This window comes from Anas acuta, chromosome 7 (assembly GCF_963932015.1).
Source record: "Anas acuta chromosome 7, bAnaAcu1.1, whole genome shotgun sequence".
Taxonomy (NCBI): domain Eukaryota; kingdom Metazoa; phylum Chordata; class Aves; order Anseriformes; family Anatidae; genus Anas; species Anas acuta.
Window position 1 is genome coordinate 28,666,748 of NC_088985.1, and position 23,163 is coordinate 28,689,910.

General features: G+C 41.5%; 1 protein-coding gene and 1 long non-coding RNA gene across 4 annotated transcripts in view; one reads left to right on the plus strand and one right to left on the minus strand.

The window, feature by feature from the left end:
* Window positions 1–265: 265 nt before the first annotated feature.
* On the plus strand, window positions 266–10,126 carry TECTB (tectorin beta). Of its 3 annotated transcripts, none has more exons than XM_068688563.1 (11): window positions 266–383; window positions 1,283–1,371; window positions 3,197–3,387; window positions 3,868–4,010; window positions 4,097–4,169; window positions 5,646–5,749; window positions 5,824–5,907; window positions 6,499–6,661; window positions 8,352–8,421; window positions 9,412–9,444; window positions 9,925–10,126. In XM_068688563.1, exons 2-11 carry the CDS (start codon window positions 1,296–1,298, stop codon window positions 9,975–9,977), a joined length of 990 nt encoding a protein of 329 aa, XP_068544664.1. In that variant the 5' UTR covers window positions 266–383; window positions 1,283–1,295; the 3' UTR covers window positions 9,978–10,126. The 3 variants fall into 3 exon arrangements, with proteins under 3 accessions (XP_068544664.1, XP_068544666.1, XP_068544665.1); XM_068688565.1 differs by having other exon boundaries at window positions 268–387; XM_068688564.1 differs by having other exon boundaries at window positions 281–383; window positions 1,243–1,371.
* LOC137859487 (uncharacterized) overlaps window positions 6,655–23,163 on the minus strand; it is a 31,432-nt gene continuing 14,923 nt past the window's right edge. The window contains exons 2-4 of the long non-coding RNA XR_011098334.1: window positions 10,510–10,682; window positions 9,901–10,047; window positions 6,655–7,121 (exon numbers count right to left, since the gene is read on the minus strand). This is a non-coding gene — a long non-coding RNA (uncharacterized lncRNA). The remainder of the gene's footprint in view (window positions 7,122–9,900; window positions 10,048–10,509; window positions 10,683–23,163) is intronic.

Here is a 23,163-nt window from a genome sequence, read left to right on the forward strand (position 1 = left end):
AAATTCTACATTTTCCTAATTAATTTATAAAAAAATATGCCAATTATATACCTTCAGCAGGTTTCTGCTCTGTTATTTTCAAGATCTGTAGAAAAAAACACCATAGAAAATCTTTAAAAAAAAAAAATCAAATAGCAGCAATACAGCCCCATCTAAGGGAAAGGAACTGCTTTTCTAGAACTTTTTTTTTCCTCCCACACTGGACAATACTGGCAGGCTGAGATTTAACCAGAGATGGGCTCCTTTTACAAGATTGCTTATATAAAGCGAAGATAAGAGCAGCTGGGTTCATTTGCAAGAGGACATCTTGGGAAGAGCTGACAACGCAGCTACTGGAATAAGACCGCAATGAAAAGCTGAAATACTTAATTCCTTCCTCTCTTGTAGGTATTATACTTCATTTATTGTAGAATGCATAGCAGTATAATTGGATGGAGTTATCACTGAGATGTACTATAAGAACTTTTTATAAATATATATATTTAAAGAGGCTGAGTGAAAATGTTGAAATTGATTCCTTTTGTTGGAAATATTTAAACAGCAAGACTCTTTTTTTTCTTTACCTAAATTATATTTGTTACATCTGGCACTCTGATCAGTGATGTTGATATGAGGACAGACACTGAAGAGTGTCTACAAAGGGAAAATACAAGAGCTCCAGTCCCCAGCCCACAGGCTGCTCTGTGCCGGAGTGTGCTTCTGCCTGTGGGAAACAGTTTGTAGGTCTGAGGCCTGCAGTGGAAGTGGAAATTACAGCTACATATGATAATTCTGAAAACTCTAAGCTTAGTAGTAGAGGAGAAATTGCATCATTTACCAAAATTTATCTACATGAAATTAAGACTATATACATCAGGGTAGCCATCAACACATAAGTTTCAGCATTACATTATTAAACACAGCATGTATATTTTTGGCATAATATTTCTTCTAGTAATTTCTGCGTTTGTTTTGTTTTTAAACTTCCATTGTTTACATTTAATTTAGTTATTCTAAAGCTTTGGGTTTAGAATCTATAAGAACAAAGAAATCCTGGAATAATTCAAAGCCAGCACTAAACTGAAATAGTAAAATTGTCACAGTGGTGACACAGTGATAATAGTGGCATTGGAGACACATGTCCTGTTGATGCAGTCAGGTTGAATGACAGAATACCAGCAATATTATTTCTTTCTCTCTGTTTAAAAGTAGCTAGTTTAACAGTTTCAGGTCTTTACTGAATGTATTTTTTTTTCTTTCTAGTTTTAAAGACAATTTTAGCTTTTATTCCCTGTGTCCTCAGATCATTGCAAGAAATGGTGCCTGTTACTATTTATCTGCTGGTCATCTTGGCTCAAGCTCTTGCAGGACCCTGCATTCCAAATAAAGCAGGTAAAATAACTCAAGTTTCCTATGATCTTTCCTTGTATTTAAGCTGCCAAAAGGTTGTTTTCTATTTAAAACTAGTTTTTTTGTTTTTTGTTTTTTTTCCAGAGAATTAAACTGTTGGTTCTGGAAAGCTAATGCTTGTACATCTTTTAACGATTTGTTTCCAGTTAGCGCAGTAAAGCAAGGTCCTATCCCCACAGAGAATTACGTATATGCTTAACTAACTTGGCAATAACCAATGTAAAAAGGTTAGGTGCAAGCAGAATTCAGGCATAAGAAGGCAAAGAAAACAGCAGAAATTAGAAATTGGCTGCAATGGCCCAGGCTGGATGCTGCAGATCTTCGCTGCCCAAGACAGGCTTTAGTCCTGCTGACTGCAATCAGATGACTTGTGCTGAATGAATGTGCTGGGCTAAACTTCTGAATGCCACTGCTACATTAAAATACAAATAATAATCATCATAATTGAAGCTAAGGCCCTAATTACCTTCTGATTTCTGCCTTGAAACATGAATGTTCTGGTGCCAGACAGACCTTCAGTGCAGAATTCACTAAAATTAACAAACACACTTTTGAAACATGTTGGAATGTGCCTCAACACAGAGTCTTTGATTTATGTGCGTGGCATGTGTACGCTGCTGCCAGTAATGTCATGGCATACTTGCATATTTGGCCCTCTATCCATGTATTTCAGTGCCCTCACTTACACAAGCAGTTTCTCTGAGATGCAGGACTTTACGTAGCTGTGAAGCCACCAGTGTTATGGATCTGACCACCAACACAAACAGAACTAGCCGGGTTTTGTTGAACAGAAAGGAGCACATTGTTAAGGTCCCTATTTGACTTCCCCTGTGTATTTCCTAAGTTTCTGTAGACACAGAAAGGCTGAAAAAAATTAGACTTTTATCATAAAAATGATATCAGAAGCTTTAAAATACACAATTGAATAATTCTGGAGAGAGGGTTTTTTTGTTTGTTTGTTTTTTGTTTGTTTGTTTGTTTGTTTTTTTAAGGTAGTAATTGTTAGTCTTTCTCGATTTTCAGTTCACTAATGGTTAGTCATTGTTTGCCCTTTACATTCACATAAAAACCTCAAATTCACACTGTCTGATCCTTTGATAAAAGGCCCAACTCTTCTGGTATCACAAAGCAATCAGTGTAAGTTATGATGTTGAATATTTGTGGTTCTAGCAATAACCACATTAGCAAACAAGTTGTGGTGCCATTGTGCTATTAGCTACTGCTGTTAACAGAGCCAGGCTTTTCAGTTCATTTTTGTATCTTAACTTTTAATGTGAAAATTGTAAAACTCCTGTTTGCATTGGCAGTGCAATAATAGTGCAAGGAAAGAGCAGAACATGTTGTGGCCTAGATCAAACACTGCTACAAAAAGATGCAAATTACTGAAGGCTAACAAACTTCACTGATACTATTTCTACACTGTCAGTGGTGTTACACCAACAGAAGTCATCTCTGCAGCACAAGCTAACATGACAGATTTCAGTGCAGAAGTTCTTGACCTCACGTTTCTCAGCAGTCTCTTTGCTTCCTAATCAGCGATTCCAGAAAGATAAATGTACATGAAGTTCTGCACTGATTAGAAGGCAAAGGCAAAACTCCTTCAGGGAGGACTGAATTTAACAACCCCAAGGTCAGCTTTGTGTAGTGCATGCAGTCCTGATTCCCTTGCTCATCACAACAGGGGACCTTCCAGCACACATTCCTTCCCACAAGAACTTAATCCCCATGGAAAGCAGATGTGCAGACCTGCTTCTTTGAAAAGAAAACACCCCTGAAGGTCACTCAAGCTGTGCTGTTTTCCTTTCAGATGTAATTCTGGTATACTGCTACCCTAGAACCATCATTACAAAAATTCCAGAGTGTCCTTATGGGTGGGAGGTTAATCAGCTGGCACTTGGAGGCATTTGCTACAATGGGATCCACGATTCAGGATATTACCAATTCACAATCCCAGACCTGTCACCTAAAAATAAATCGTACTGCGGGACACAGTCAGAGGTAAGAATGTGAAGGTCTAAAAGAGGTAAGACTATCATTTCTAAAAGGCAGCAACACAGCACAACCTGAGCTGGACTCAGAAAGCAGCTGTACTTGCTTTAAAGAGCCCATTTGTTTCAGCTTGGAGTAGGCTTTAAGTACTGAAGGGGAGACAAACTCCAGTATCAGAGCTTATTTAATTTTGGAAGAAGGAAGAATCAAATAGTCATGCTTTGCATCTGCAGGCAAAATACTCACAGGCTTAGTGATGATAATCTGTGTGTTACTCACCCATCTGCATGTGCCTTTACTAAACAGAACATATACATGTAGTAAGGTGTGTGTGTATATATATATATATATTTATATATATAGGAAGCACAGCATAGAAAGAGCTATAAATAGATAAATAGAAAAATCATTAGGAATAGTGTTTTGTCACCAGATTGAATCTTCACATTTCTACCTACCAACCTAACATTTCTGCCTTACCATCTACAGTTTAAGAACCCCGTTTATCACTTCTACAACTCCATTGTCTCCAATGACACCTCAGTGATTGTGAAGAGCCAGCCTGTGAATTACTCATTCACCTGCACATACAATGCCAATTACCTGGTAAACCAGGCTGCCTTTGACCAAAGGTAAGTCCTGCTCTGGGAGTGAGCATCACCCCTTCTTCAACACCACAGTTCACTGTTACAGAGCTCTGCGTTTGTTATATCCCTAGGGTGGCCACCGTCCATGTGAAGAATGGGAGCTCTGGCTCATTTGAAAGTCAGCTATCCCTCAACTTCTACTCTGTAAGTGCTCTTTGCCACCCAGCTTTTCACCTTCCACAAATTCCAGCCAAAGAGCTGGGAAAAAAAGGGCTGCTGCTCCTGACTTTCGTGTGTCATGGAGCACATTATTAGCCTGTAAAAGATAATTACAGCAGGGTTTGTACAGGTCCTTGTTTCTACTGATTAACAAGGATATAACTTAAACTGAGCAGAGCAGACACATGCCAACAGTTCTTTTAATCCCTCCACATGAGGCAGCTTTTTCTGCTGAGAAGTACATTTCTTACATGCTGACAGGTTTTATACAAAAAAATAAAAACTTGTTTGTAGTCCCACTCAAAGAGCAGCATGCACCTGCAGGCACCACTGCTATGACATTGTCTCTATAGATATAGAAAAGCTCCATGCATCTCTCTTGCAGTTTGCATCCTCTCATCTGACAGACATTTCATGTTCCCCTGAGATCTTTAGGTCATGCTGGAATTTTGTTCCCAGCATTTGTACCTGGATATCAAGCTGATCTTTTGAAACAGCCATCTCCTCCCCACAGCTCTGTTGTGCTGCTGGAGCAGCCAGCTCATGATCCTTCGGTCTTTTTTCCACCAAAGCACACTCAAAAGCACCAAAGCAGCCTCTCTATTTTAGCACAGCTAGAAAAAGCACAGCTAGAAACATAGCGAGTTAAATTGATAGGTCAGGTGGAGGGAGTATTGAGCACAAGGCAGATTGATGTTTCTCCCCTCACACGCTGCATTTAGGGCACCAGTTGATAGGGCATTAAACATTTTGGCAGCCTTTACATGCTACATGAAAGCCCATGTGCTCTTGTTTTCTGACATATGGCATGCTGGTAGTATATAGTGACAAGGTCCCAGGAGGTGCCCCAATGTTCCTGTGAACTCCTGACAGAATGACGGCAGAAATATTCGATAGGCAGTGAGCAATGAATCTCTGGTAGGTTTTTGTTGTTATTATTCTTTGCTTACTTGCTATTGTTGCCAAATTATGGTTTTGTTCTGATGTCCATAGGGCTCCCAGGAGTCAAGGATGGAGCAGCTGAACCGTGCATAATACATTTTACCACAGAACAAGAGCAGAACAAGCTCTGAAAGCCAATAAACCACTGTTTTGTTATTTTGTTCATATTTTGCTGGGAAGAAAACGTTAATTTCAACTAAATGATCTTTTTCTCTAATGCACTGTTCCAGGATCAACTCATTTTAACACAAGGACCAAGATGAGTTTTGTGACAGTACTTCTGTAATGACTCCTGTGCCAGCAGCTCAAATTGCAGGCAGAGTAACGTCCTATTTTAAATACAACCTTAAGATCATTAAAAACTCTTTTAGGATTACAATAGCTCTACTACTAAACACTTGGAGCTTGTAGGTGATAAAAAAACAGACTTCTGGGTCTGTCTGTCCAGAGCTGTCTGAAGCTGCCACGTTTTGCATGGTACTGATAGCATCTGATGCTTTTTCTTTTTCTCTTCTAAAGAATGCCAAGTTTTCAAGCATAAAAGAAGCCCCTTTTGTTGTCGAAACATCAGAAATTGGTTCTGACATATTTGCTGGAGTGGAAGCTAAGGGCTTAAGTGACAGGTAGGTGAGAAAGGAGAAACAACAAGTTGGCAACCAGGATGCTACATGCTCATCTGATACTTGTGCCTCCCCAGGTTCAAGGTCGTTCTCAACAACTGCTGGGCAACTCCCTCCTCGGAGTACTTCTACCAGATCCACTGGCCTCTCATCACCAAGGGGTAGGTGCTGGTGGGACCTGGGGAGCAGCTCTGCCCATCCCAGAAATGTGGGGAGCAATGAGAGGGCAACCCCCTGGTGCTCGAGGCAGCAAGGGAAGGGATGGGAGCTGTAACTGGTGCTGTGGGGAGCAGCCCCTTCCAGCCGTAGGTTTGTCCCCACTCTGTGCTGCCTTCCTCTGCCCACCAGCAGGCATCACAGTGAGTTCTCAGGCTGCTGGCACAGCCCCCTTTGCTCACTGGGGCCCGCTGCCCTCGGTGGCTGCCACGGCCCTGAACATGCAGCAGGCCCTGGGCCACCTGCAGTCACAATAGGTGGGAAGGAAAGCAAGAGTGGGGACAAGACTTTGAGTGCTGGTTAAAAGGAGATGACTTGCGAATAGCTGGAAGGCTTTGCTGACTCTGCAATGCTTGTTAATCAGTCAGATGCCAAAAGGTCTTGATTTCTGCAGGCCCAAACAGTCCCTTTTCACACCATGTCCTATTGCTCTCCAAGCATCTGAAAGCTGGGCAAATGCCTCCATCAGACCAGGACCTCAGGACGTGGTTATTCACAGGTCAGGGTCTGACACTGCTTCTTCACACACAACACAGGTGTGCCACAGACAACTCCATTCTCGTGCATGAGAATGGGAAGACAAGCCGGGCAACCTTCCAGTTTAATGCCTTCCGCTTCCAAAACATCCCCAAGCTGTCCAAGGTCTGGCTGCACTGCGAAACGCACGTCTGTGACAGTGAGAAGTTCTCCTGCCCAGTGGTAAGGCCTCCCTCTAAGATAAAACTTGCTAAATTTGGACAGAGGATGTCGAGAAGCTCCTGGGGGCACATCGGGTGGGGAGCTGGCAGCAGAGCTTGCATTAGATGGAGCCACCGCGAGACGTTAACCTGAGTGGTGGGCTGTGCACCCTGATCCCTGTCATGCCACGTTGGGCAATCTGTTTAAACATGTTGGGAAATAATGTAGCCATTTAAAAAGTCAGTTTTTGTTGATATGCCAGACGACGCTCCTGTTTGACAATTAGCTACAGCTAAACAAAAGCATGAGGAAAAAAAAAAAAAAAGGAAGTAGAGCACTTCCCATTTTACCAACTGTCTCAGTGCTAAGGCTCAAAGCTCACCTCAGCCCAAACAAAACCTCCCAGTCCTCCTTCTCATGAAAAGTCCTCTCTGCTATCCTGCAGCTCTGCAGTAGGCTCTGCTCTTGAAGCTGTGCTATTCTGCAGGAAATACGCAAATTGTTACTGGAGCAGGAACTGAGATGGCAGAGATGTTTCAGTGGCCTTAGGTGGGAATGAGGGGGGAGATGCTGTGCAGTTATTTAGCACGGGGAGTTATTTAGCACCAACTGATGCTAGGGTGAGGGTTACTAAAGGGTCTTTCTTTAAAGACTTCTCCACCTCCTTCAGTAAGTCTTCACTGTTCCTTCTCTCACTCAATGAATATGTCTTTGCTATAAAGTGAAGATGAATTTTATTTAACCTGAAATGAAAGCCCAAACCCAAAATACTCCTTTGCACATATCCTGTCGTTTCATCAACAATTAATTCTTGCTGAAGAAGAGAAAATGTCACTCTTGGTCAACCCAACTTTTCTTTATAAACCCCTTCTCAGTCCAGGAGCCACTATAAGAGAGCAGTTTATTACCCAGCCTCAGCAGTAAGCAGAGGGGACTGATTTATGCAAAAGCTACAGATCTGATAGAAATGCATTGTTAGAAATTCCAAATTTCAAAGGCAAAAGAAAAATCTTTCAGCTTACATTTTGTTGTTTGCTTTTAAAGATTTTTTCCAACTCTTTATCACACACCAGTTTTGTACAAAATGCTCACAGCTGAGGACTTGCAAAGGTCAGGGAATGGACAGGGACCTTTAAGCTAGAGAGCAAGGCCTCCAATACAGACCTTGTCAGCTGTGACAGGAGTCATTAGAGCTTAGATTGGTTTGGAAGGGTTTTGATGCTTCACGCTCATACCCAGTGGGCAACAATTACACTTAGCAATAAACAACAACAGAAGTCTTCACAGAGGTCATGGGTTAAATAGATGGAGCTCGGCTACCCCCTTCCTTCTTGACAGGAGGTTTGTTTGTGGCAGCATGCAAAGGGCAGCCCAAGAGGAGGTGTGATCAGCCAGCAGATGCCCATCTGCTCCTGCCACCTCACAACTGAAAAGGGCACTTAGACTGACAGCCACCATAAAAGCTGTGGCGCACTAAAATCCTCATAAAATACACAGTAAAAGCTCTCCTTGAACGTCTCCTGCATTAAAATGTCCCAATTAAAAAAAAACAACAAAAAAACAGTCCCTAGAAAACATGCAGCAAAATCTACACAGATTTTATTTACTTGGTTGGAAATATGAGAGCTGGGTTTGGATATAAATATTTAGATTATATATTAATTTTGTATAATTCAATCATTATACACTGCTTTCTCTCTGATCTCTTGAGACATGTGACAAACGAAAACAGCGCATGGAACAAACCGGAGGTGTTTTGGTGGCAGAGATCTCTGTCCGCAGTAAGTGGCTGGGTTTCTGGGGTGTTTCTCCCTTTGGGAAGCAATGAACTGGGGAGCAGCCAGTGACTTGCAGAGCAGGGCAAGCACAGGGAGCAGAACTGCTCCCCTGTGAGAGCAAGAATCTTGAACAGAACTTGGTCCTCAGTCCTTCTGTTCAAGCTGTTCTGTTCTTGAACAGAACCAGGTTTGTAGCTCTGACAGAACAGCTCAGTGAAACTCTCCCCATTCACAAAGTGAGTAACTGCTCCCATTTGGCATTAAAGATAAATGGCCAAACCACTTACGCACCAAGTTAGCAATGTAAACCCTGTTCACCCATGTTTGACCTCAGCAACAGCCCAGACAAGCGCTGATAGATTGCACGTGAGTGGGAGAGAGGCCAGGCTTAGGAGTAGCAGGAAAGCTGCACCGAGGTTTTCTTTGCACAGCTAGTGGGTTCTTCAGCATAACCATAAACCTAGCTGATTAACCCTGTGTGCCTGTTGCTCCTCCTACACAAATCTAACAGCCATAAATTTTTCCCCTTACAAAGCAAAACCTTTTTCCTCTTAACTGCTGCCTCCTGGAGGCACCAGGAGTTTCTCCCTGAGCTAGTTTAATTCTGCAATCCAGCATCTTTTGAAACAAGTCCTTGGAACAAGGTATACCTTAATCAATACTTTCACCAAAGCTCTTTATACTAGTTTATCAACCACAACCACGCCATCCTGCAAGCCAATTTAAAATTAAAAATATATGTACAGCAGCATTATTGCTATTCAGTATGTTACACCAGTAAAACTCCATTAATTTAAAAAAAAAAAAAAAAAGAAAAGAAAAGAATTGAGGATCCTTTTACAACTTCAGAGAGTAAAGCCAAGAGCAAGAAATACCCAGAATTTCAAAATGTTGCAAAAGTTATCTGTTCTGATTTTACAAAGCACACTAGTGCACTTTGCCCTATTTTAAACATGCCATTCAAGTGTTATCTTTTTCTTTTATTTTACACAGGCAAAGGTTTATCCAGATTTTACACACTCTCAGGTAAACAGCAAAATACAACAATGATTATATCAATACCAAATAAGAATCCTGACTGGCTCTGTCAACATAAAACCCATAGTTCAAAAAAAGACCTGGTAATTTTTATAAATTCAACTGAAAAGAAAATATTTTACAATCTTGTATCTCAATGTTAGACATTTTGTTTTCCTCTTCTAGGTACATCCTTCGCCCTGGACAATGAAATCATACTAATAATTTCCAACACTGAACATTAACTTATCTTAATTTTACACGTACTTCCCAAAAAGGAACAAATGCATCCCACTGGGTTAACAGAGATGTTTGGAAAGCATTTCTATTTGGGAGGGTTTGAAAAACCCATTCAGAGCCTGTTTGCTAAAACCTGATATGGTGACAGACCCATGTTAAAGCATGCAGTTACAATGGTAGGGATGCGAATAAAACAGGAAAGGTAACTGAAAGTGAAGTACTCACATTTAGTTTTCATTTCTCTTGCAGATATCATCTTCCATCTCCTCTTCACGATTGGATTTTGTGCTGCTTTATTATAAAAAGCAGCTTAGCTGTGTTTCTTAACTTTTCCCAATCCTGTTTGGACCTGGACTTCTTTACTGAAGATGTCTATTTTACAGAGAAGAAATTAAAGTCACAAAAAATCCTTGTGCACCATTTCACCAGACAAATAAACCATTCCATTAGCTTTGTGCCTCTAGTATTGGCGAACCCCAAAGCTGATTCACCTCCCCCAGGTCTCTACAGGTGTTTTAACTAATGAAAACCCAACTGTTATGTATTTTACTGATGCCTCCTTTCAAAGAGCAGTGATGCCAACTGTGTTTACTTCTATACAAGTTTCTATTGAAACTTAGCACTTTCCAATGCCAAATTTCCCTTCAGGGTCCCCCTTCTCTGTCAGTCTCAATGTGGCATCAAACTCCCCTTTGGTTCTGCTCCTGCAAGGCCCTGAACACCTCTGCTTAATCTGTGGAACCTTCCAACGCAACAAAAACTAACTTAACAGTTAAAGGATAGGAGAAAAGGGTGCCTTGTACATAACAATAATTAGAAGGCTGTTGGCGTTACCTGACATTTCTTTCCTGTTTCTCAGCAGTGTCTGTATGGATTGGGTGGGTGAAGCAGAGCTCAGCACGTGCTGCAGTAGGCACAACACCATTGGGACTAAGGTGTCTTGCTGACTGGACAGGCTTAGTGCTGAAGAGCCGCATGGCGTGGATGCAAATTAAGCACATTTGAGGCTGGAAAACAAGGTAGTGAGCTTTAGGATACATCCCTGGAGATACAGCTAGTGTCAGATATGACAGAGTCCAGGTGTTAGTTCTGTATCTGAAGTAATGAAAGCTATTAAATGCCATAAAGAACAAATCACCAGAAAGGTAAACCATGATTTCTAAAGAGAAGGAAGTATCAGGACATAAAACAATTTATCAGCAAGTCATGATAGTTACATTACTTTCAGTAACTACTAAAACAATATTCATCAAAATTTCTACAAGTGTCAGGTAAGAAACATGCCTAGATCTTTTCCATGAATCTTTTGGGATCCTAAAGGTGACAGAGAGAAGAATGACTACAGCTCTTACACTCTTATTTTTTGGTCCTCATTAACAAACTCAGTGGGTGTACATGTGTCTGTACACACTTATGTACAGCATAAGCACATTACAGAAATAGGCATATAGGCACTGTTCAGCTGCATCCCACAGTTTTTTCTAGCCAGTTTTCTCCCTCCAACAGTCCAGACATGTCATTGATGGTACAAATATACCTGCAGTGAATGGACCTGAGACAAAATGCCCAACACAAGAAGCTTATTCTGATTTTAAAAGCTACAGATTGGCTTAATCCCTAATATTCCCTTCTGCCAGATCACTTTTCTGAAAGGCCCCCAAAGCATTCATATCTTTTTCAAACTTCTATTGGAAAATGCTTATCTATTCTTCCCTCTCCCCAGTTCGGTTTTGAAAGATCTTGATGCCTGGTGAACACAGTGATGCTACCTCAATCCCTCCCTGGCTTAAGGCAGTAAAGTGATGATGGATCTCAGCAAGACAGCCTTCTCAGAATTGGGAACTGGGAGAACCACAAACATTTTGAAGCAGTCACATTAGCTATTCTTTTACCTTCTTTGGTTTTCTGTACTCCCATTATCTCAGAACAGAGCGGACTGTTTTGAAAAGAGGAATATCCTTCTGTAAATGTCATTTGACTACACGAAAACCACCAGCTTATGAAACGCATATTGCCATAGGCTTTAGAGAGAACATTTTCTAAATAGTTATATTAAATTCAGGTTTTTCAGCTCACTGTTCTTTTTGAAACCTCTTTATTATGAAGATAATGCATAGCTAGAGTATGTTTTACATTACAGCCACACTTTTCAAATACACACAGGTTCCTCTTACCAAGGACTTTATTTGCTCCTCTAGGTGTAATCTCAATGTATTTATAGAATACAAATGTATTTATAAAAATTGAAAACAACAAGGCTGTTTATAAGTTGAAATCAGCAGATAGCATCCACACTGACAACCTACAGAAAAATGGTCAGTTCAGAAGTGCATTTAGTTGTTGCATACAACAGAGGGCACTCTCTTGACAGAATTGTCTGATTAGGCCGGAGTGTAACGAAGAACTAGATCTGTGACTGAAGCAATTCTGAGCAGCGCAAGAGTCTACAGAAGAGCAGAGCTGTTGAATGTTTTGATCATCACCCAACATTACAGATAATGACCCTTCAGGTGCTCCACTGCCATTTGCTGTTTTGCCTCCCTTTCTTCTCCTCATTAACACCCCAAATTTCAAAACACCCTGCCCAGTGGCTTTACTTTTTCAGATTCTTGGCCTTGTCAAACGATATTAACTCACTGGCTTCTTCTCCAAAGCTTATTTCTTTTGCCAGGCCTTTGCAACAGTCACTGCTCTCCCCCCATCACAGCTATATTGTGCAGAAAGTCTTGAGCTAAGTTTTCTTGCCAGGTTGATTAAATTTTCTTCTTGATGATGCAATAAGTGTTTCTCTGGAACAAACCTTGCATGATTGCAGCAGCTGTGAAGTGTGCCTCCAGATTCCCAGGCTGCCTCCCTGCCCACCGTGGGATGGAGCCTCTGGGCATACATATCTCCCCCGTGCGTTACAGCACCACACTGAATGTGGTTCATGCAGCCAGCTAGCTGTGGGTACAGGACAGGCAAAGCCCAATCACCAATCCAAATCTGGATCACTATGTCCCTACAAGAATGGTTTCTTGCTAGCAAATAAATTAATATAATAATACAGCTCTCAGAAGTGACTGCTGAAAGATCCATATGCCCTAGAAGACAACAACACGTGAACAGGCTTCACCTCTGGAAGTGAGCCACTTACTGTTCCTTAAGGTAGCTCAAGCTGTTTGTCCTAAAGAGCTCGCATATGGACTATCTTTCCCCTCATTTTTCCTAACCAACATATAGATTTACACTATTTATTTAGCTAAATAATATGTATGTTGACAGTATTTGAAAATGCAGTGGCTGCAAAAGATTTTAGTAGAAGCTAAAGCTTGACAAGCTTCTTAATTTCAGATGCACTAAAACACTGGATCTTTTTCATCTGGTGGGGTATGAAGACGTTTGCCTTGATCTCTGCATCTGATAATGCAACTTCAGGCTAATCACCAAGATGTAAGGAAAGTAAGGTTAGTTACAGTGAACACAATCTGTTTAGAACCTAGCATTTCTTTACCCAAAGATTGCAATTGGGTTTTGTCCTAAATCTTCCTTCCACTTGAATGACCTCTAATAGAACATAGTGCTCACACGCTTTCTTTCTCGCAGTTTGGGACTGTAATGGTGAACCACAAGGCCACCGAGGTCAATGCAGGAAGGAGAGCAATGAACACACACAGGTGTCAATTTAACAACAACACAGGTTGCAGCATGATAGCACTAGTACAGTGACACACATCTGCACAACACTTTGATCATTAAAAATAGGTCACTCTTCTCACTTGTGAATGGTAAACACCATTAACTTAGATGGCCTTTGACAGGCACTGCAGATGCAAATAACCATTAAGAAGCTCCAACAGAAATGGCCAGTGAAAGAATTGGTCATATTTAACAAAATGATCAGGAGTGCAAACCAGCAAGCATGCTACCTCTGCAAGTTGGTACTGTCCAGCCTTGATGCTCTATGCTTGGTTTCTCCAAAAAACAGTGCCATGGTATTATGATTGCTTCCACTCCTGCCACCCCAGATCCTGCAGGGAGAAAGAAGGAGCAAGCTCCAAGACTGTCAAATCAGAATGGGTTATATTCAGGCATTATACCTTATATCCCGTGCTGGGATCCCACAATTTCATATCTAAATTTGCAAATGAATCTTCAGTAGCTGGTATCAGAGGGCATGCAAATGATTCTTGTGCAGATCAGAGATGCCAGACTAGGACTGATCTGATATGCCGACATAGCACATCCCCTGCTGGCTTGGCCCTGAAAGAAGTGAAGCCCAACCAGGACTGCAAGCCTTTCTGGTAGGGGATTTCAACAGCAGTGCACTGAGGCAAACATTGCATGCACTGCCCGAGCCAGCAATACATTACACAATATAAATACAGGTAACGTTTCAGATCCAGACAGCATGTATAGCTGTGTACAAACTCCCTGCTTTAATCCTAATTCAGACACCAACATCATCTCTTTATTCTGTAAACCTGACATTTTGTTTAAATGCCCCAGCCAGTGACAAGGAAGAACCCTACTTATAATACTATCGTAAGAATCATGAATCAGTACACATAAAACACAGCCTATGTTCAATGTGTGTGTTAGGAATGAATCTCCTCACCCTATTCTGAAGACCAAATCTGTCCAATTTATCTCCATCCAAAGGGCAGCTGTCATTCACAGGTGAAGAGGAAAAAATGACTATTGATTGATTAGACCCTACAGCCATTTCACATAGCATACCATCGTGACCCCACAAAGGTCAAGACAAATAGCTTCAGAGAAAGAAATAACAAATCTTGCTGCCAGACAGTTAGGCACTACAGGGACAGACTGGTTTCCTGAGGTGCCAGAGGTGTATTGTACCCTAAAGCATGGAGATCAGCATGCTTTCCGATACACTTTCTTTTGCTACTGGAAGAAAAGCTAATATCCATCTATTCTTTTTGCTCTGTTCTTCAAAAGGGATTACATTAGACATGCTCCAGTTCTGAGAAAAAAAATGTCAAATGTTCCTATCCAAAGCCCACCTGCAATGCAAACAGCTCTTCTGTAGTGCAACCAGTCTGCAGTCTCCCCAGACTGGTTCCTACACTGAGCAGCCTGTGTCTCCTTCTCCTGCTAAATTTTCTCTTCTTGTGGTTTCACCCACATTAACACCCTCCTCCTACAGGCTGGCTCCCTGTGGGGGTTTACAGACAGTGACAGCACTGGTGGGGATCCCACCCTGCTGCAAGTCAGTCTGCTTTCCTGCTTACACTCACCTGCTCTACTATATGGAAAATAACATCAATATTTTTCTTCCGGAAATAAACTCAGTGACATACATCAACACTCTACAGACAGAGATATTCAGGACATGTATCATATTGCTCTAATTTTTAAAAGGACAATTAAGTCACAATAAGTAGCACAGACTTGTCAGTAACGTGGCCCTGAATTCTGTTTTGAGATCTTGCAAGTTGACATTGCGCTGTGCTTTTCTGTAAGCACTTTCAGCAGCATCCCAATGATGCAGTACTGAGTGATGGGAATGGGGAATGTAAATCCTATTCCTTGGTGGGTGCTAAAACTGAGGCCTAAAGTGAGGCCTTATCACTGTGAACCGTTTGCACAGCACTATAAATTTACACAGGGATAATAAGCCCTTATCAGGGCATTCTGAGTACTTCTCATTGTCTTTAACACCCAACACTTTCTATAGCACATTTTCATGAAAACCTCAAAGTACTCTAAAAACAGTAACTAATCTCAAAGATTTATTTTTCCCTATACAAGCTGATAAAAACTGAGGGAGAAGAAATGAAGCAAGCAGGTCACGCACAGCAAGGAAACAAGTCCAGTTCTAACTCATCCCAATCAGGGGGAACGTCAACTGAATAACAGAAATAGTCATCAAAGAAAGATGTGTGGCCCAATCTGATGTCTGAGGTTGAATTATGAATTGAGAAAACTTACCAACTTTATTTTGTGTTGGAAAGAGCAATTCCATTCATACAGAAAATCAAGACAGCAGATGGAAAAATTCCCATGTACCATTTATGAGTTACTGGGGATCACCAGATAACTAACCACAAGGATCCATAGCAAACAAAAGGTAAAACTGAAAGGTTAACCACCTGGAAGGAAGTTCACCCCAACAGGTTTCACCTCGCACTTGCTATAGGTGTGTCCCCATGCCTCAGTGGAAGCAATCGCTTGCCTGTGGTGTGCCCAGACCTCCGCCCCCGGCTCACCCCCAGCCAGACTCGGGCTGTTTACCCATGTGAAGGCCGATAATGCAGCCTCAGCTTCTCTCTGGGCACGGGGCCTATCTCAAAAGAAATCTCAGCAATCAGGAATTTCAAAGACATCATAGCTATTTCTTCACTGCAGCCGATCCCATTGTGGATGTGCTGGTAGCAAGCCACTGTATGAGCATCACCAGTTTCTACCTTCGGCAACAAAACAAAAAATGGCAACTACTCTTACTAGACATGCTACGGGTTGGGGGTACAAGAAAAACTTCACTCAATTTTAGAGATGATTCAGACTAGCAGACTAAGCATGAACCCAGGAGTTAAGATGTCTTTTCTCCATTAGTTTCAGTGCTGTCCTCCTGAATGCTACTGGCCTTGTGGTCTGGAGTCTGCATTGCATCCCATAGAGAGAAATGTTGATTTTGTCAGCGTTTGGCTTTGACCCTTCCACAGGGCTTCTTCTGCCTATGCTTACCTTTGTGGCAAGTGAGGCTTGAAAGGGGAACTTTGTAAGGATTACTGAATGTGTACCAGCGTTTGAAAGTAAGTGCCATGCAATTCAGTAGGATTAGAAGAATATTCTGACTATGAACATACAAAAACCTCCTGTTTAATCTTTGATTTCATCATGATTGTGGAGATGCTGATAGTTAAAAAAAAAATAGTTCTTCTGGTGTAAGAAATTAATTTTAACAAATTTATCAAATAAAACAGTTGAAAAAGGTTTATAATTTGATGAAACAAATTTTAAATAGTTAAGTTAAAAATATAAACAAAACAATCCCCCCTCCCACAGTGACTATACACCAAAAGGTAAATAAAAATGGAGAAAAAATGTTTTGAATGTGCTTGTTTAATGGTACTTCATTGGTATAAGCTGAATTTTTATTCAGGCTTATTCCTAGGGGAGGTCATCAACTACGTCACACTTTTCTTTGACAGATTCCTCCTAGCAACACAGTGTATTGCATACGGTGTCAGACTCCGGTAATTCCTTCCTGGTGGCTGGGCTTGATGTCAGAGGAAGGACTGAATTGTCTATTTTGTATTACAGGCCTTTTCATGTCGTCTCATATTTTAATCAAATTTTAGTCCTTCTGCAGATTGTAATACGTTGCTTATAACATAGTCATTTCTCACTCTAGTTTAAAGAGTAGTAAGCTGATGGAAGAAACGACCTTTACACACTGGTTCACCTATTTCAAAAGCCTCCCTCTGACAGTAGCCACCAGCAGCTGCTTACAGAAAGCTTCAAAGCACCAGAGCAGGTACACGATGAATCTCACAGTCCCCTGTAACAATGGTGGTAACCACAGCTGTCTTGCAAGATGCAAAGCAGTAAGCTTGCAGCCTGACCAAATCATATCATAGATTTTTACATAGTAAAATCCTGAGATGTCAAAAGCAACAATATTTAATAACCTGAGAGGAGGGGATGCAGGGGGAAGATCAGGGGTGCGTACTTTTTAGCAAGTACAGTTGCAACTCGAAAGGATGAGGTACTTTCATGCATTTGAACCTTTTATCTTGAGTTTTTTTTCACATGTAGCAAGATCAATCTCTATTTTGCTTCAAGAAGAGATTAGAAGAACATTTAGAATGAGAAGGGACAGTACTGATTAGAGATACAGAAAACTTTACAGGAGGCACCCTGTCACCCATGACAGCTGAAGTATGTATAATAAAATATATATATATATATATATATATATTTTAAAAAAAGGAAGTCTCATTTATTACCTGTCTAACCAACTAACCAACATGACATCTAGTTTCAACTGCATATTACTCATCTCCATTTCCTGTTCTAAGCCACCTAACACTGTCACAGTGGGCTGTTTAGCAGATCTTATTTCCCTGCTCTAGAAGAGCTGCATTTGAATGGTGAACAAACTCCTTCATGGTCCACAGGTCTACAAAACCTTTGATACCTGTTAGGTGAAAGGTACAGCCCATTTGTGGCAATAACATTCACAAGTAAGCGAAAAAACACCCTTTAGGGCTTGTCTTTCTCAACCACCAATAAGAAAATGAGTGTATGTTCTGCATTTTCATCCTAACAAGCTCTTAAAGTGGTGATGATCCTTTCCTTGCACTTCTCCACGCAGTCTGGGATGGCTCTAAGGGAATCATAGCAAAGGAATCCTTTATTCTGCTGATAGTCCCTAATACAGCAGCATGATCCATCAAGATCCCAGGTCCCCATGTGCTTATTCTTATTTTAGTATTACCCAAATTCAACTGAGAAGGTGCATAAAAAGGCAGGTGTCCTTCCCATAAAGGGCTGCAACCCCTCACTTGGGAAAGTTTACAGGCTAAGAACTGCATACAGCTGGGAACTGGTAACAATTAGAGCTGGAACTTATGCAAATAAAAATAGCAAATAAAGATAAATTATTTTTTAAATAAAGAAAAGAATGAGGAAATATCATGTGAGGGCTTTAGAGAAAATGCGGGCAAGAAAAGGGAGACCATGGTTGCTGAATCACTTAAAAAGTTGCCAAGTAATTTTGCTGAGCTACTTGAAATTTGGGGGCAGTGGGAGGGACTCAAAGGGATGCATGTGGTCAGGGCTTTGCTTGTACTTTTGTCTTTGTAAAAGTTTATGATCAGTAATAGGGTCTCCATCCTGCATTAGAAATCCAACAAGGGACCTATTAGTAAGCTTAGTAAGTTCTTTCCTCCTGTATAATAGTAAAAGGTCAAAATCCACACAAGTCTTCAAAGATGAAACTTCTCATCCTCATCCTTAGTAAATAGCTACATTATTCTCTATTTATGCTTGTTTCAGGTTTCTGTGCTTTTGTGCAAATAAGTACAGCTCCTTCAGGATGCCAATTACACACTTCCAAAAGGACTGTGTGAAAGTTCAAACCAAGCAAGATCACAATCTGGCAACACTGACAGCAGAAATCCCTGGTAGGTCACTTCTCCATCCTGCAATCTTCCTCTAGTGGAGAAATTCTTGTTTCGTGTCAGCCTACACATCATCACGGCTACACAGCAGTACCCCATCTATCTTCAGACATCTGCAAATGAGTTGGTGTCTAGTGGTACCTAAGAACACAGAGCCAGCCCTGACCTTGATGTATAAAGAGAATAAAGAAAACAAGTAGAAAATTTAAATGCTTGGAAAGATATAGCAACGACTACAGACCGCTGCAGAACTCTGTCTAAAAATAGGCTAAAGGACCTTAAATTTAAAGCTACATTAAATTAAAAAATAATAATTAAAAAAAATCAAAGACAGAGAGAGTGTAGAGTCATGGGGAGAGCCTCTACGAAGAACGAATTTTCCACCCCAATGGCCAGAACTGAACACACACGCACAAAAAAAAAAAAAAAAAAAAAAACACCAATGGAAGAAAACTGGTTTGGGTAACCACAGGCAAATAACCAGGTTAAACGTTCTCTCTGTCAACAACAGGATGACAATTCTTGTGCAGTCCTGCTCTTGCAGCTCTCCATTTGTGATCAGAGACCAGAAGCGACACTGTAACTCAGGCACTGAGCATACATTCATGCACAGGTTTCCAGCTCAAGAGTGGAGTACGTCCTTCACACTCCTTTGTAATTTTCCACCTGAAGGCTGGGCATAAATCCACAAGAGGCTGCCCAGCTGCTGGCATTTCTTAACATCTTGCAATGTATAAAAACAACAGGATTAAGATTTTTCTTACGCCTCTCATTTCTAGGTACAGGGAACCGGAGAATGGAGCAATTGCAGCAAAACCCAACTAGTGCAGGAGAACACAGCCAGCTGGCTTCACCACCGTGAAGTCTTTGGCAGCCCTTCAGCACATTTGCACCATCCTGGCAGCAGAGAGCAACCGTGGAACTGGTTGGATCAGCTTGTCGGGGATGGCGTGAGGTGTGGGACAAACCTAGGCTCTGCCGTATTTGCCCTGGCTCTTCCCAACAGGATTTCAGTGGCAGGTCTGCAAAGCCTGAACAGTTTTGCCCTGCAAATCTGCCTGAACAATTTCCTGCTGGCAATCGTGGAGCTGGACCAGAGGACACTTTTAATGAGATGGGCCTAATCTCTGGACTGATTTTGAGCTTGCTAAAGGTTTAAAACTTGCTCACAAAGCTACACGCCCTAATTTTCAGGGCTCCTAGTTTCTCAAGCAGGGTTCAATTTTGGTGACTAACTCTGGAAGACAAGACACTAATTTTAACATAAGGCTTATTCCTTAAGTTCCCACTTCACTTCCTCCCCACCCCATTTTTTTTTTTTTATATTGTGACTGTGCATGCCACAAACTTCCGTTAGTTAACATTTATAAAAAGTCACTGTCATCTGCAAAAAGAGCAAGGCTTTCCTCACTTCCCAGAGTTCAGACAGTTCAGCTCTTCTGACCCTTGACCATACCCACTTGTGCCTGAAGTTTGGCAATATTCATTACAAAATTCAGTGACCTGTCCGTAGGAGGAAAGCCTCCTCACCAGCCAACAGAAGCAACTTCTTGTGTTGGACTGCAGATGCCAGCAACTACTTCAGAATCCATTTCTAACACTCTATTATTTTCTATAAATTTTTTATTAAAAAAAAATATATAAAATCTATATTTTTTTTTGAGTGAAGAATACTAAGAGTGAAAATTTTCCAGCAACCTATAAAATGTAATCAATTTCCTGAGACATGCTCCTCTCTCCCAATTCAATGCACGATGAGCCAGCAATCCCTTGGAAGATGAAGCATTTATCACACTACAGCAGAGTATGAGAGGAACACAATCAGCTTCACATTCTCTCTGCCCTTGCTGCATGCTGAGCTTGATGTTCCCCCCATTAGTTTCACCCTTTTGCCTTGTAGAAATTAATCACGATCTGCAGAGCAAATTCCACACTACATATTTGACCCTCTTCAGGTTGCTCAGGCACCATAAGAGTGAGCTGCTAATTACAGCCAGCCAAAGGACTGATATTTCACGGCAAGGGTTTGGAGAAATACATGATGGTAACGGCTCTGCTCATGTTGAAACCAACCAGTCCAACCCTGCCTGGGGTTGGCTGAATCAGGGTTCAGGCTCAAGTCATACTAAAGATCTCCCATGAGCTACTGCACAGACAACAGCACTGCTTTTATGACGGAGCATCTCAAATGTGGTACTTTCCACTGTGTATCTATTGGGTGTGACATGGCTGAGGCATTTGTGCCCCTGAACACTCCTCAGCTCCCAGCATAGCCCAGAAAAGACATTAAAGCAGCTTTTAGGACAAGTCAGACCTGCCTTCCTGACCTTTGCACTGGCTCTTTTGTTGGTCCTCAGGAACCAAAGGGTACGCTGCTAACTTCAAAGGGCAACAAGAAGGTCACTCTAGGCCGCAGAGCACAGTGAAAGATGAAAGCATGAGGAACAGTCTCTGAGTCTGTGTAGCCCCATGCAGCACAACCATCAGATAGCATAAAGGAGCCAGGAGAAAAAGCCTACAGTGGCCTTAGGACTTTCTTTTTGCTTTCTCCAAGATTTTAGGAGCAGAGCACACCATAATCCTTGCATCCTTTCCTGGTTTGCTGCTCTGAAAGTGTAGGCAGTCCCAGTCCTGAGGCAGAAGACTGGGACAGTGTTTGGTCACTGTCTGTGTCACCTTTTACTGGGTCTGGGCTAAACAAAGACACTCATCACCAAATACAATAGACTGCCAAGAGTCTTCCAACAAGGTTTGTAATTCAATACAAAAGGACAGGACAGATCCCTGGAGAACTTCCTCCACTTCTTAGTGGAGGCAAGGACAACAGACATTCAAAAATCGTTTTTCTAGCATGCCAGGTGTGGGACAAACTGCGTGCAGGTTGACGAACTGTCTGAACCACACAGGACTGGCACCAAGCCAGTTCAGCTGTAATCGGTGATGCTGCAGCTGGTCAGATTATAAAGTGATTGTGCGCCTTACTCAGCTTCCTCTGCCTGCCTACCCTCAAGCAGTACCTCTCCCTAACCCAGCTCTCTCATAATGACCTGGAGTTAAAAGGTAAACCAAAAGGTTATTTTGAGAAGTGTCTGAGGTAACCACATCATTTTGTCAGAACTCCTGGGATGTGATTTGGAGGTACTGATCTCAACCTCAGTTAGTGACAGCCAAAACAATACACTGGGCTACCAACTCAACATACAGCCTGATGGTACACGCTCACAAGTCCTGCAGCCACCCCTATGGGTACAACCCATGGGAGGAATCATGCTGGTTTAATACAATTGTACACAACCAGGAAATTCTTATTGTATGCTCACCATACAAACAGATTTTACTGCCTTCTCATACTGGCAATCAGTGCTCTTTGATCTCAGATGTCCTTCCCGTTGTTTAACATTTCCTTTACAGACAGCCACATCATTTCATATTTCCATTACAGGCACAGCCCCAAAGCTTAACACTTACTGCATCATGGGGGTGCACAGAGTAAGAACTCATTTTAAACAACAAATACAAAACAAAAGAGCAAAAACAATGCAGCAGTCCAGAGATGAAAAGCCTGGTACCTGGCTCTGATATCTGCCAAATCATTTTCAGTTAAAAGTACATTTAATTTTGAATAAATTAATTCAATTTTTTTCCCCAAATGCAACTGTGATTCCAGACCACAAAAAGTAATTGACAGTCCATACCTAAAACTAACCAGTATCATTCTTCACATACTAAGGACCAAAAATGTGCTTAGAAATGCCTTATATTGTTCTCACATTGAGTTTGGGATTTCGTAGTCCCCAGCGACTGAAAAGGACATGCAGAAACCTCAGGTGCACTTTGTCTGGAGACAGCCTTAGTCAGGTATGCAAATCTGGGGAAATGACAAACTGGGAAAAGGAAGAGGTTTACTCAGAAACTTATGTTAGCCAAGTGCTGTAAGCAGGGGGCATAGTGTCAAACCTCTTCAGAAAGAGAACGTGGAAGGGCTGTCCCTGCAGGTCCTTCCTAGCCTCCTTCTGTAAAATCTAAATAGTTAGCAGATTCCCCTGGAAAACTGAGGGTAACCAGGTACACATGGCTTTTGCCTTTGAACATACTGTTGTTTTCAGTGCATCTTCCAAGAAGATGTCCTGGAAAAACAGAAATGATGTGCCCCCTTTGGCATAAAATTAGCATCTCCAACATCTAACCCAATCTCCTGAAAAAGGCTAGAAACTAAGGTTAGCTGGCTGGCGGGTTATGAGATTTTAATGCCTTAGTTTATTTGTTGATTTTCTCCTATCGACCACCAAGTACATAATAAAAAAGTTAAGTTACTTGCTGCATTGTTACAGACCTTAGACTGTTGGACAACAAAGAA

Excerpts from the sequence above, each read along its gene's own strand:
- TECTB (XM_068688563.1), top strand. The coding sequence starts at position 1,296 with ATGGTGCCTGTTACTATTTATCTGCTGGTCATCTTGGCTCAAGCTCTT. Across the intron at positions 3,388-3,867 it reads ACTGCGGGACACAGTCAGAG|TTTAAGAACCCCGTTTATCA; the intron begins GTAAGAATGTGA and ends TACCATCTACAG. Across the intron at positions 5,750-5,823 it reads GCTAAGGGCTTAAGTGACAG|GTTCAAGGTCGTTCTCAACA; the intron begins GTAGGTGAGAAA and ends GTGCCTCCCCAG.